Here is a 12,032-nt window from a genome sequence, read left to right on the forward strand (position 1 = left end):
TCCGAGGGCAACCTGAGCTGGAGCTCCTGTGAGGTCAGTCTGGCCTCGGGCCTCCGCAGCGACGACGGAGAAGCCCACCTGCAGCTGGCCCGCACCTGCGGGCCCCAGACCTCGGTCGTCGGGCACCTGGCCCACTCCCTGCCCCTGCTGGGCCGCCTGGGCCTGCCACCCAGTGGCACCATCAGCCTGGCCGTCCAGCCACAGCCTGCCGCCCGCCACTCCCTGGCCCTCCAGCTGGGGCCATGCCGGCTGCAGGGGACGCTGGAGCAGCGCGCTGGCAACCGGAGTGCATGGATGCTGGCCTCTGAGCCCGGCTGCCCGCTGCTGGAGGTGCGTACGGCAGGCCAGCGAGGCGGCCGGAGGGGCTTCCTGAGCCCCTGCCAGGGTGAGGCCTGAGCCTGGCTGGCTCCTTCCTCCTGGCGCTTCCCAAATTCTCTCCCCAACACTCGATTCCTCTCTAGTCTCTTACTCCCACTTGGCAGATGGGAAGATTGAGGCCGAGAGCAATGAGAGTCAGCGCTGTGCAACAGAAGGACACAGACTTGGAAGTGATGAATTGGTCTTTTCAGTGAAATTCTGAATGCAGGAAGGGAAATGGGGGGCACTGTCCTGAGCTGACAGGGGGGACAGACATGTCTTGGTTTCATAACCTGTTAGAAACCACCGGCTGGGCTTTATCTGGGCCAAAAGCTGGTCTCAGAATTATCCTGTGATATTTGGGGGAGGAAAACCCGACTCTCAAGAAAGGGAGATGCCGAGTCAGACGCAACTGGCATCTTTGTCTGAGTAGGACAGGCCACCCTGCAAGTCTCCTTGTCTCTCCCTCCCCCCTGTTTTTTTTTTTTTTTAAAGATTTTATTTATTTATTCATGAGAAGACAGAGAGAGAGAGAGAGAGGCAGAGACACAGGCAGAGGGAGAAGCAGGCTCCACGCAGGGAGCCCGATGCGGGACTCGATCCTGGGACCTCAGGATCACGCCCTGGGCCGAAGGCAGATGCTCAACTACTGAGTCACCCTGGCGTCCCTGTCTCTCCCCTCCTGATGGAGCTTCCTGGGGGTAGGGACGGAGCTGGTCCCCTTGGCATCCCTAAGCACTCACAGATGCTCTGTCACTATCAAGTCAGCGCACAACTGAGCCACCAGAGCGTAAAGCATCACGGGAGCAGCAGGCCCACCCATTCGAACTCTAGGATGATGGAAAACCTCTGTCCTTTGCTGTCCAGGAGCAGCCACTAGCCACGCAGTGGCCACGCAGGGCCCCTGAACACTTTAGTGGTGCTCACCTGTGCAACCGAGAAACTGAATTTCTCCTTTTCCTTCATTTTAATTTAAATGGAAACAGCCCCATGCAGTTAGCGACTATCCTGTTGGAAGGCCTCGATTAGAGGCACAGACCCATCAGATGCAGACCTCAGCTCTGCTGGTACCTGCTGGTACCCTGGGCTTTCACTTTGCCTCTCTGAGCCTCAGTGTCCCCATCTGTCATATGGAGCCAGTGATTTCCCAACTCAGGGCTGGGAATCGGCTGGAAAGAGGTGGTTCCTGCAGAGCACTTAGCGTGAGGCTGGGTGGCTACTAAGTTTCTACACTGGATAGTTGCTGTGTTGCTGTGTGTTGTGATTGCAGCTGTTTTGTTACTGGGATGGGGGGTGGGGTGAGGGAAGCACAGATTGGGGGGCTGGGGGCTGGAGGGAATTGAGGGTGGCAGATGGAGAATCGGACTCGCTCCTGACGTGAGACCTCCCTCTGAACCCCCACTCTGGTCTGGCAGGGTCTGGGCCTCCCAGCAGGGACACAGTTCAGCGGCTCCCTGCAGGCCGCAGGTGGGGAAGCCAAGGTGGCAGGGACCCTCACATCGGCCAGTGGGACAGCCTCCCTGACCTTGACAGCGGTCGTGCACCAGTCCGAGGCCACGCTTCGAGTGAAACTGAGTCACAGGCTGTCTGCACTGCAGGCCGTCCCCCCAGAGACCTTGCTGACCGTCCGGCTCCGGTGGGAGGCCGGGCACCGGCTGGGTCTGGAGCTGCAGGTGGGGGCCTGTGAGCTGCAGGGCGATGGTGAGCTGCACCTGGACCACGGGCTGCAGTGGCGGGTGCTGGCCGAGAGCTCCTGCGAGGCTCTGCAGGTAGGTGGTGCAGCTGTGGGAGGAGTGGGTCCCAGGGTCTCCAGGGGGCAGGGCAGGGGCTTTCTTTGGAGGTTCACTAATTGCTGAGACCACTCAACTCTGAAAATGTAGCCGTGAATCAAGCAGAGGTAAATGCCTGCCTAGGGGGAGACCGGCAATCCCCAGCACAAATCAGCGAATTGCAGACTACAGTACCTAGTGATAAGGACTACGGAGAGGCAGAAAGTAGGAACGGGGGAGTGAACGGCAGGACAGATACTGCAATTTTTATAAGTCGGTCACGTTTGGCCCAAAAGACAAGATGGCATTTGAGCAGAGACTTGAAGGAGAGGAAGGAGGAGATGTGTGGATATCTGGGGAAAGAATCTTCTAGGCCAGGCCAGTGCAAAGGCCCTGAGGCAGAGGCAGAGAGGAACGGGCTTTTGCTAGGACCAGGGTCAGCAAACCCTTTCTCAAAAAGCCCACATAGGATATATCTTGAGCTTTGCAGGCTCAGCAGCCTCTGTTGTAAGTACTCAGCCTGGTGGTTACAGCACAAAACACTGTAGACAAGATATAAACAAATAGGTGTGACCGTGTTCCAATAAAGCTTTATTTAAAACAACAAGTAGCAGTCTGGATGTGGCCCGTGGGCCGTAGTTTGCTGACTCCTGTTTTATGAAAAGCACATGAGGTGTGGGAGAGCACTCACACTCAGGATCCTTTGCGGAGGCTGAGAGGGAGGCCTGGGTGGAAGTTTGGGTATGGAGGTGCTAGAGAGGGGGTGAGGGAGCAGGGTGGCCCCTCTGCTTGTGTCCTGGGTGACGAGAGGCCTGGGGTTGCTGTGCCCTGTGATGGGGAGCACAGTGGGCAGAGGGGGAGGGTCAGGGAGGCATTGCTGACTCAGTCCCATCTCCGACATGTTAAGTGTGATGCCCAAGTGAAGGCGTCAGGGGCAGCTCTTGCAGTCAGGAGGTTGGCTGTGGTCTCTGCCTCTCCATGGTCCCCCCAAAAGCCACGAGACTGGCTGAGATGCCCGTGGGGTGGGGGGAGACTGAGCTGCAGCATAAGGGAGCAGGCCCGGGTACCGAGAACAAGCCAGGGAGGAGGAGAAACCCTAGGGAGGGAGGCCCAGAGGCCTGGGAGGAAGGCCTTCCAAAGAGGGAGGAGGGGTTAAGGGGTCCAATACCCGCGACAGGCAGGTGGATGTCTCAGCAAGGCCTGTGGCCTCCCACCTTGGAGGCCTGGAAACACCAGACTGAGCTGTGGCTCTGCCCCCTGCTCTGGGTGGCCTTAAGCGAGTCATTTGTTGCTTTCTGGGCCTCAGTTTTATCACAAAGCGGGGTGTAAAGACTCCCGCTCTCAGGATTAGTTAAAAAGGCACATACCCGATGCCCAGCGTTGCCTGATGCGCAGTGGGTGCTGGAAAATCAATGTGTCTTTCCCTGCCGGGCGCTAGGGCAAGGAGCCAAAAGACACTCTGTGTACCAGCCTTGCAGTGGGTTTTCTGGAGGGAGCAGCTGTCTGGGTCTGCCCGGGGAGGGGGAGATGGGGAGACGGGAGCGAGGAGGGCTCTCCAGCTTCCCTGGCTGCGAGACTCTTGGGCAGGTTGGTTCACAAGACTGGGTTCTGTTGCCTGCAAAGATTTGGGATCCCTGGTGATCTGGGGAGGGCAGGGAGGCAGGAGGGAGGAGTTCATCAAAGAGTGGAGCGACAGTGGGGCCCCTGGGGCGGGGGGGGGGGGGGGGGGGGGGGGGGGGCGCGGGCGCGGGCGGGCCCTGAGGACTTTATCCAAGTCACAAACCCTCTCCTAGAAAGATAAGGACCCCATTTGGCAGCCAGGTCAAGGGGGGAGGCCTTGGGACCCCCGATGCCCGCCTTGAACCCTGTCCTGGTTAAGAGCCCTGCTTCCGTGGCTCTCTCTAAACCCCTCCAGGCGCTGGGGGTCCCGGGCCGAGTCAGCAGCTCCGGGGATGTTGTGCTGAGCTCCGTGGCTGTGGACGCCCAGGTGCTGGTCGCCGTGAACAATAGCACGCTGCGGGGGGTGCTCATCCTCAAGACGACCGAGGTGAGGGCACGGGTATCGGGGTGCCTGTGGCCGCCTGGGAAGGGGTGCTGAGGCCCGAGAAGCCCTGGACACTCTCCTAGCTCCAGAGACCCTGGGAGATGGAAGACTCGAGACCCAGACGTGGAGGAATGAGGCTTCCAAGAAGCAGCCTCTCGCCCCATTTCCCTTGGTCATTTGCTTTGAAAAATAATTTTTTTTTAATGAAGTACAACCCGAATATTGTGCGAGTGCGGACATGAAAAATGCTCAGCTTGGTGAGATTTTTGCAAACCAAACACCACCCACCTCCAAGCACAGAAGGTGACCAGAAGCCCCCGCGGGCTCCCTTGCTCGTCGCAGCCACACGCAAGGGCCCTCCCCCCTGACACGAGTTCCTGAATGTCACATCTGCAGAAGCACACGGCACATTCCTTTGCACATCTGCTTCCTCTTGTCCAACATCACGCTTGCACAGGTCGCCCTGGTGGCGGGGTTGGTCCAGCTCCTGCCTCTTGGTTTCAGCTCAGCTCATTGATCCCGGGGTTGTGAGATCGAGCCCCACGCTCGGCTCTATGCTCGCTCGGCGTGAGAAGACTTTCTCTCCCTCTCCTCCTCCCTCCTCCCCTGGAATACAGGAGTAAACCTTAAAAGACAGAGGGAAAATACTCATTGTGTTTGTGGGATTGGCCCATGCCTCACTGTCTTTTCCGCTTCACTGTCGACTAGTAACCCACAGGGTGTGTGTCTCACCAGTCCTCCATCCATTCTACTGATTAGCTTTTGGGTGGCGTCTTCTTTCTACTGTACATCGTGTTAGTTAACTGTGCACCTGTTTTATTTTGTTGTAAAAATTTTTTATCGTGGTAAGATACATATAAAATTTTCCATCGTCACCATTTTTTTGTTTAAAGATTTTATTTATTTATTCATGAAAGAAAGAGAGGCAGAGACACAGGCAGAGGGAGAAGCAGGCTCCATGCAGGGAGCCCGACGCAGGACTCGATCCCGGGACTCCAGGATCACGCCTGGAGCCAAAGGCAGGTGCTAAACCGCTGAGCCACCCAGGGATCTCCCCATTTTTTTTAAGTCTAGAGTTCAGTGGTCTTCAGAACATTCACCTTGTTGGGCAACCATCCCCACCATCCGTCTCTAGAACTCTCTTCATATTGCACAACTGAAACTCTGTCCCCGTTACACACCAACTCCCCATTCACTGCTCCCCCGAGCCCCTGGCAACCACCCTTCTACTGAGCACTCTGGGTACCTCCAAGAAGTGGAATCACACAGTGTCTGTCTTCCTGTGACTTTCACTGAGCATCACATTCCCAAGGTTCATCTGTGTTGTAGAAGGTGTCGGAATGTTCTTCCTTTTTTTAAAAATTTTTTTGAGATTTTATTTATTTATTCATGAGACACAGAGAGAGAGAGGCAGAGACACAGGCAGAGGGAGAAGCAGGCTCCCTGAGGGGATCCCAGGACTCTGGGATCAGGACTTGAGCCAAGGCAGACGCTCAACCACCCAGAATGTTCTTCCTTTTTACGGCTGAGTAATACCGTGTTGTAAGGACAGACCACTCTGTGTTCATCCACCATCCATCCTCCGACGCTCGGGTTGCTCCCACCCCTTGGCTGTTGTGAGTAATGCTGCTGTGATCATGGGCGTGCAAATGTCTTTTCAAGACCCCGCTTTCAATTCTTATGGATGCAAGTGTCCAGTGTTTGCCTATTGCCAATACTGCTGCCTCGAGCACTCTCGTCCGTGTGTCTTAGTGAAGAGGGACCGAGTGGAATTGCTGGATCGTAGGGTGTGCATAGGTCTGTTTGATTTTAGCGAGAACCGCCTCACCTTCCAGAGCTCCCCGGATGTGTCACTAACCTTTAGGCGACTCAGAAGTCCATGCCATTCGTCACCCTGGGCGTGCTCCCCGCAGCTGCCCACAGGGGAGATCGCCTCGTTCTGCGAGCACCATTCTGAGTGTTTTGGGAGTTTAGGTGCTTTTTCTTTCTGTTGCATCCCAACCTCCAAGGCGTGTCCTTCTCAAACATTCCGTGGGGCCCTCCCTGTACCTTGCTGCAGCCTTTCTTTCTGATGTTCCTCTCGCGGGCTCCTCCCCCGGTGAATTTTGCACTCGCCGCTGACTTTATATGAGGCATCCCAAATGCGCTCACTGCATCTGGTGGAAATTCCTCATTTTTCTACAGGGCAACGGCCAACAGGAGGGAGAGAAGGAGGCTTGATTGAATGTCTGAGCGCTTTATTTTCCCCTCCGTGGGAGAATCTGGCCATCCCCCAGGCGCTGAGTCTCTGTTTCTCTTGCTCCATGGTAGAGCCGGAGGCAGGTGGATGTGTTGCTCACACACAGCCTGCCCCGACCCGGCCCCTTGGGCCTCCCAGCCCGGGTCCTGCTGGAGCTGGCCACCGAGAGCCACGGGCGCAGCTACCGACGCACCCTGCGGGCCGGAGTAGATGGCAGACAGGTGAGGGGCTCTGCGGGCGGGGCCCCGGGGAGCCGGGGGTAGTGGGGACAGCCCAGCCCAGCGGTCCGGGTCTCACAGTCGTCCACACTGACAGGTGTCTGAGGAGCTGACGTTCACTCGGCAGCCAGAACACATGTCCCTGGACTACACGCTCCAGCACAACATCCCCACGCTGCGGACGCTGTGGGTGGAGGACAGTCTGAGCCTGCAGGTCAGCCCTGGCGAGCCCCCGTGGTAATAGAAACCCACGCACGCACGCATGCATTCATTCAGCAGACGTTCTTGGAAGTACGGCGGAGACAAGGGGGTGGTGGAGGAAGGTTCAGACTTCCCTCTGAGCCTCAGTCTCCTCCTCTGGAAACTGGGGGTAGCACTCCTCTCCCTAGCCTAGCCACGCCCCTGGGACCGTTACCCACTCTCCTTTCCTGAAACCTCCCCGCAGACCCCGTGCTTGTCCAGGGCGGGCTGGGCCAGTGTCTCACTCCATGCCCCGAAGCTCCCCCCATTTCTCCCTCTCCGGGCCCCCAGACCTGCAGATCTATCTGCATGTGCATCCCCCACCACTTGGAGGCCTGGCGGGCATCCCTGACTCAGTGTGCCCAACCCTACCCCCTGCCCCATCTCATTTCCCCATCTCGCCGAGTGGCACCTCGTGTCCCTCCAGCAGCACAGCCAAAAACCGCGGGTCACCCTTCATCCCTGTTTTGCACTCACAGCGGATCCCGCCCTCAGCAGATGCCAATGGGGCACCCTCCCAAATATACCTGGAGCCCTGACAACCCCATCTTCCCACCTCCAGCTTTGTCGCCTGCTCCAGGCCACCTCAGGTCACTCCTGGGTTCCAGCCACCTAGCCAGGTTCCTGGCTCCCAATCGTGCCCCCTTGGGTCTCCACCCCAAGCCCCTCTATATCCACCCGAGTCCCTTGGACACCAGGCTGGCAGCAGAAAGCCTCCTGTAAGGATCTGGCCCTGTCCCCTCTCTAGCTCCCCCCTGCCCCCAGAGACTCCCCTTGCTGACTTTCCTGCGGCCTGCACTTGCTGCCCCCTGTACCCAGGCTCGACAGATGCTTCTTCCCTTTGACGCCCACTGCCCGCCCCTGGGCCCCTCGGGTCTTGGCACACAGGTCCTTTCTCTGGCCTTCCCTGAATAGACCTGCCCTGGTCAATGTCACCCCCACCATATCCCTTTATAAAGAAGAAGCTCTTATTTCTCCTCTGCTGCTTGGAACACTTCTGTGACCCGATGGGTAGGGATCCACCCCCAGCACCCAGTCTGTGGGCACCACCTTCCCCCGCACGTGGGTGTGTGTCCACCCACGCTCTGCAGCCCCTCCTCCCCTTCCAGAGGATGGGCTCTGGGGCTGGAGGCTCCACCTTCTAACCAGGGCTTGGTCTTTCTGGGGACCAGCCCCCAGCCAGGAGCGTAGCACAAAAGGCGCTTCTCTCGCCCCAAAAATTCCAAGGGATTTTAGGAGCTTCCTGCAAGATTCTCCTCCTGAACTCCCTCCCCGGAGAATGCACAAGGATGGGAGCTCGGTGTCAGGAACCAGGATCATAGTCCAGACATGAGCAGGACCTGGGGACAGAGACGTATATACCTGCGCCTGCGTATTTCTTGCGATCTCACACCCTCTCTGATCGCTGTCTCCTTCCCATCCTCCCCCTGTCGCCTGGCACCCGATGCTTTCCACCTTGTCCCGGTCTGTCACTCACAGCTGACATCTCGGCTGCACGGGCTCTGGCATTTCTGTGTTTCGCGCACGACTGCATCTCTAGGTGCAGAACAGGGTCCGGCACATAGTGGGTGCTCAGGCAACACCATTGAACGATGGCGCAACGCTTCCTGCTTTATAAAGCAGGTGACATCATGCAGTGAGGGGCTTTGTGCTGCTGCCAAGGCCGCTGTGATGAGCTTACACGCATATGGTGCAGAGGTTGCACACTCGAAGCCCTTGGAGGCCAGGTGGAGAACTGAGATGCGTCAGGTGGGCTGCGTGGGGACATAGAGAGCCTGCGCCCTGTCTAAAATCTTCCAACGTTACGTATATTTTTGCAAACTTTTTTAGGGCAGTGTAGTACTTATAATAGTGACCGTTTTAAGTATCTTGAAGTGTACAGTTCAGGGGCACTTAGTCCACTCCCAGTGGTTGTACAACCATTCTCTCATTCTAGAACCTCGCCATCACTCCACATGGAAACCCCATAGCTATTAGCAGCCACTCCTCGGCCAGCACACCCCACCCAGCAACGCAGCACATGTCACCCTGCTCTTCCTTAAAACCGGCTCCTGCAAGGGTTGGCGGGGAGGGGGGGTGTCTCAGCTCCCCTCAGCCCCCCCCCGCCCCTACAGGGCTGTGGGTGGGTTTGCGGGAGCCAGGGTGAGCTGGGTGAGCCGGCATCTCCCGCGTGTCATTCCAGGCCTCTGTGGGTGCTCCCAGCAGCGGCTCCAGCTTGGAGCATTCCGCACGCATCTCGGTGGGGCCCACGTCCCTGAACTACTCCGTCAGCTGCTGTCACCGTGCTGGGCACCTGGAGCTTTCTGGCTGGAGCTCGCACAACAGCGTGACCTTGTTGCGGGCTGGGGTCCCGGGCCAGGCCGGCCTCAGTGCCAAGCTGCAGACACACGGTAAGGCGCCCAGGAGGGCCAGCTCCCCCACCTCCCTCCTCGGGCCTTGGTTCCAGGGGGGCCCAGAGCAATCCTGAACCCCAGAACCAAAGGACAGCCTTGCCCTCAGAGGCCTGATTCTCAGGGGAGCCTGTATTCCTTCCCGAGCCCCCCCCACCCCCCGAAGATGTTTAGCTCTAACAGTCCTGGAGGCCGGGTTCTGCGGGGCTGTGCACCTGCCGAAGGCTCCATGCGGAGAATCCTTCCTTGCCTCTTCCAGCTCCGGGGGCCCAGCCGATCCTCCCATCTCTGCCTCGGTGTCTGTGCCTCTTCTCTTTTTCTAAGGACACGGGTCACTGAATGAGGGCCCTCCCTACTCCAGCATGTCTGTGTCCCAAGTCTGATCACCTCTGCAGGGACCCCAACTAAGGTCACGTCGATACGTGCTAGTGGTTATGGCTTCAACATAATTTTTGGGGAGAAACGCTTTAACCTTGGCGGGAGGTGGGGAGGGAAGGTAATAAGAGCCAGCATTGATTGAGTGCTTGCTGCATACATCCCAGGCAAGCTCTCCAAAATTGGAGCTCAGTCAATCTGCTCAGCCATCCATTCACTATCAAGGGAAAGTCGAAGCCCGAAGCCCGTGTGGGGCTTGGGCTCTGAGCCCTTGGGATCCACACCCTCACTCCTCTGACCCCATCTTCTGGCCCCTGCTTGTTTCACTCCTTGCTATTCTCCAAACACATCAGGCTTGCCCCTGCCTCAGGACCTTCGCACAGGCTGTTCCTCTGTCCAGAAGGCTCTCCCCCTGCACATCTGCTTGACTCAATCCTTCACCGTCTTCAGATATTTTCCAAATCTCATCTCCTCACTGAGGCCTTCCCTGCCCACCCTGTTTATTTGTACCTCTACCGCCCTCTAGCTCACCCCCCCCGGCCCCGTTCCTGGCTTGGTTGCTCTAATATACTATGTAACTTACTTAATAAACACCTCACTTCTCTTTCCCTGTCCTCTGCCCACCCCACACTCGAACGCACACTCCACAAGGACAGGGATGATTTTTGCCTGTTTTGCAGAGTGGAGTATAGTACGTATTCAATTAAACGTCTGTTGAGTGAATTTGTGAACAGATGAGGTAAGGGAGGAATAGAAGCTCAGAGAGGTTGAGTCCCTTGTCCCGGACCACACAGCTATGGATCGGGGGAGATCAGGACTTGAATCCAGGCAGTGTGACTCCACCCTCTGACCCCTGTGTAGATAACAGAGATCAGGACACCTAGGTGGCTCCCCTGTCACCTGGGTCATCTTCTCCTGGCCTCAAACTTTCCTATAATTGGCTTTCAGCCCCTCTGTGGGCTGAGTGGGAGCCTGGAGCAGACAGGGACCTGACCTCACGGACTGCTCTGAGGAAGGGTTTATTGGGGATGTGGTGGGTAAATGACGGGATACTCATTAGTCATTCCAGGATGACCCAGTTCCTGGCCCCTAAGAGGTCCCTGCAGCTGGGGAGACCATCTCACCTCCACACTGCTGCCCACATTTGGCTCCGGGGTCATTTTGTGCCTGGCATGAACATTCTTGGTGTCCCTGACAGTCTGAACCATCCCCGGGCACAGAGACTGGGGCCCCTTCAATGTGTGTCCCCTCCCCCTTGGGCCCCACACACAGCAGGTGCATGTGGCTGAACACTGACTGGGAGAGGAAGGAAGAGAATGTGTCCTGGGACCTGTGTGCCCCACGGGCAGGTGTTCTCAGGGGTGCTATCTCTATTAATCTTGGCAATGTCCCTCAAGTAGGCTGTGCCCACTTTACGGATGAGGAAATGGAGGCTTAAGGCCACCTTGCCCACATCTGCCAAAGAGCACCACCCTCCCCGATGGGGCCAGACGGCAGGTGATGGCGCTGGGCAGGTGTCACGGGCCAGAGCTGTGAGCTGCACCCCTCCACCCCCAGCCCCACCAAGGAAGGGAACTTGGCCTCTGACATAGGCTAGGCTGCAGTAGGGGGCAGGATTTAAGTCCAAAAATAAGAACAAAGCTCCTGGAATCCCATTTCCGGGAGGATTTTCACCTGCCTGCCACGATGAGGTGTGGTCCAGCTGGGAGGCAGGCCCCTGGAGGTTGGGGGGAGGGGGTGAGGGGATGAGATGAGTGGGGACCCTCCAGCCTGGGCCAGGTGGGCTGCAGCTCAGGATCATCTGATATGATTTGATATTGTTTGGATGTTAGATAAACCTGGGGAGAAGTACTCATTCCGCCGTTTCCTCGTTCCCTGCAGTGTGTCTGGAGCTGTGCTAAGTGCTGGGGACAGAGCAGGGAACAGACTCAAGGGCCTGCCCTCACGGGGCTGACCTTCCCCGGGGAGGGAGCAGGAAGGGTCAGGAGGTGCCTTTAAGTGGACACTCAGAGGTGTCATTTCAGCAGCAACCCCAGGAGGAGGAGCCGGCCAGGCTCCGATCATCGATCATCGATCATCGATCATCAAGGGGGACACCGCCTGACGGATGAAGTCCCAGAGAAGCGAAAGCCCTGCCTGGGCTTGATCCCACGTGGGAAGGGAGGTGAACCGAGTCCCGAGTAGCCTGTGCTCTTCTCTGCCTCTAGAGACCCAGACCCAGGCCAGTGTGGCCCTCCACGGAGGGGACGGTGGTGTGAGCGCAGACGTGGCTGCCCTGGCGGCCTGGCCCACGAACGGCACCCTGGAGCTGGTGGTGAACGCCAGCCACACGGCACCTGCCCTCCGGAGGCTGGGCCTGCCCTTTGCCAGCCAGGTGAGGCGTGAATGGGCCCCCCCAGG

At 57.8% G+C, this 12,032-nt stretch overlaps 1 protein-coding gene across 1 annotated transcript in view; it reads left to right on the forward strand.

Annotated features, from left to right (window-relative positions):
- LOC111096475 overlaps positions 1-12,032 on the forward strand; it is a 143,805-nt gene that overhangs the window by 96,648 nt on the left and 35,125 nt on the right. Inside the window, exons 43-44 of the mRNA XM_038540358.1 lie at positions 9,050-9,257; positions 11,840-12,006. Of these exons, the coding sequence (XP_038396286.1) occupies positions 9,050-9,257; positions 11,840-12,006 (375 nt within the window). The remainder of the gene's footprint in view (positions 1-9,049; positions 9,258-11,839; positions 12,007-12,032) is intronic.

This window comes from Canis lupus, chromosome 6 (genome assembly GCF_011100685.1).
Source record: "Canis lupus familiaris isolate Mischka breed German Shepherd chromosome 6, alternate assembly UU_Cfam_GSD_1.0, whole genome shotgun sequence".
NCBI lineage: Eukaryota > Metazoa > Chordata > Mammalia > Carnivora > Canidae > Canis > Canis lupus.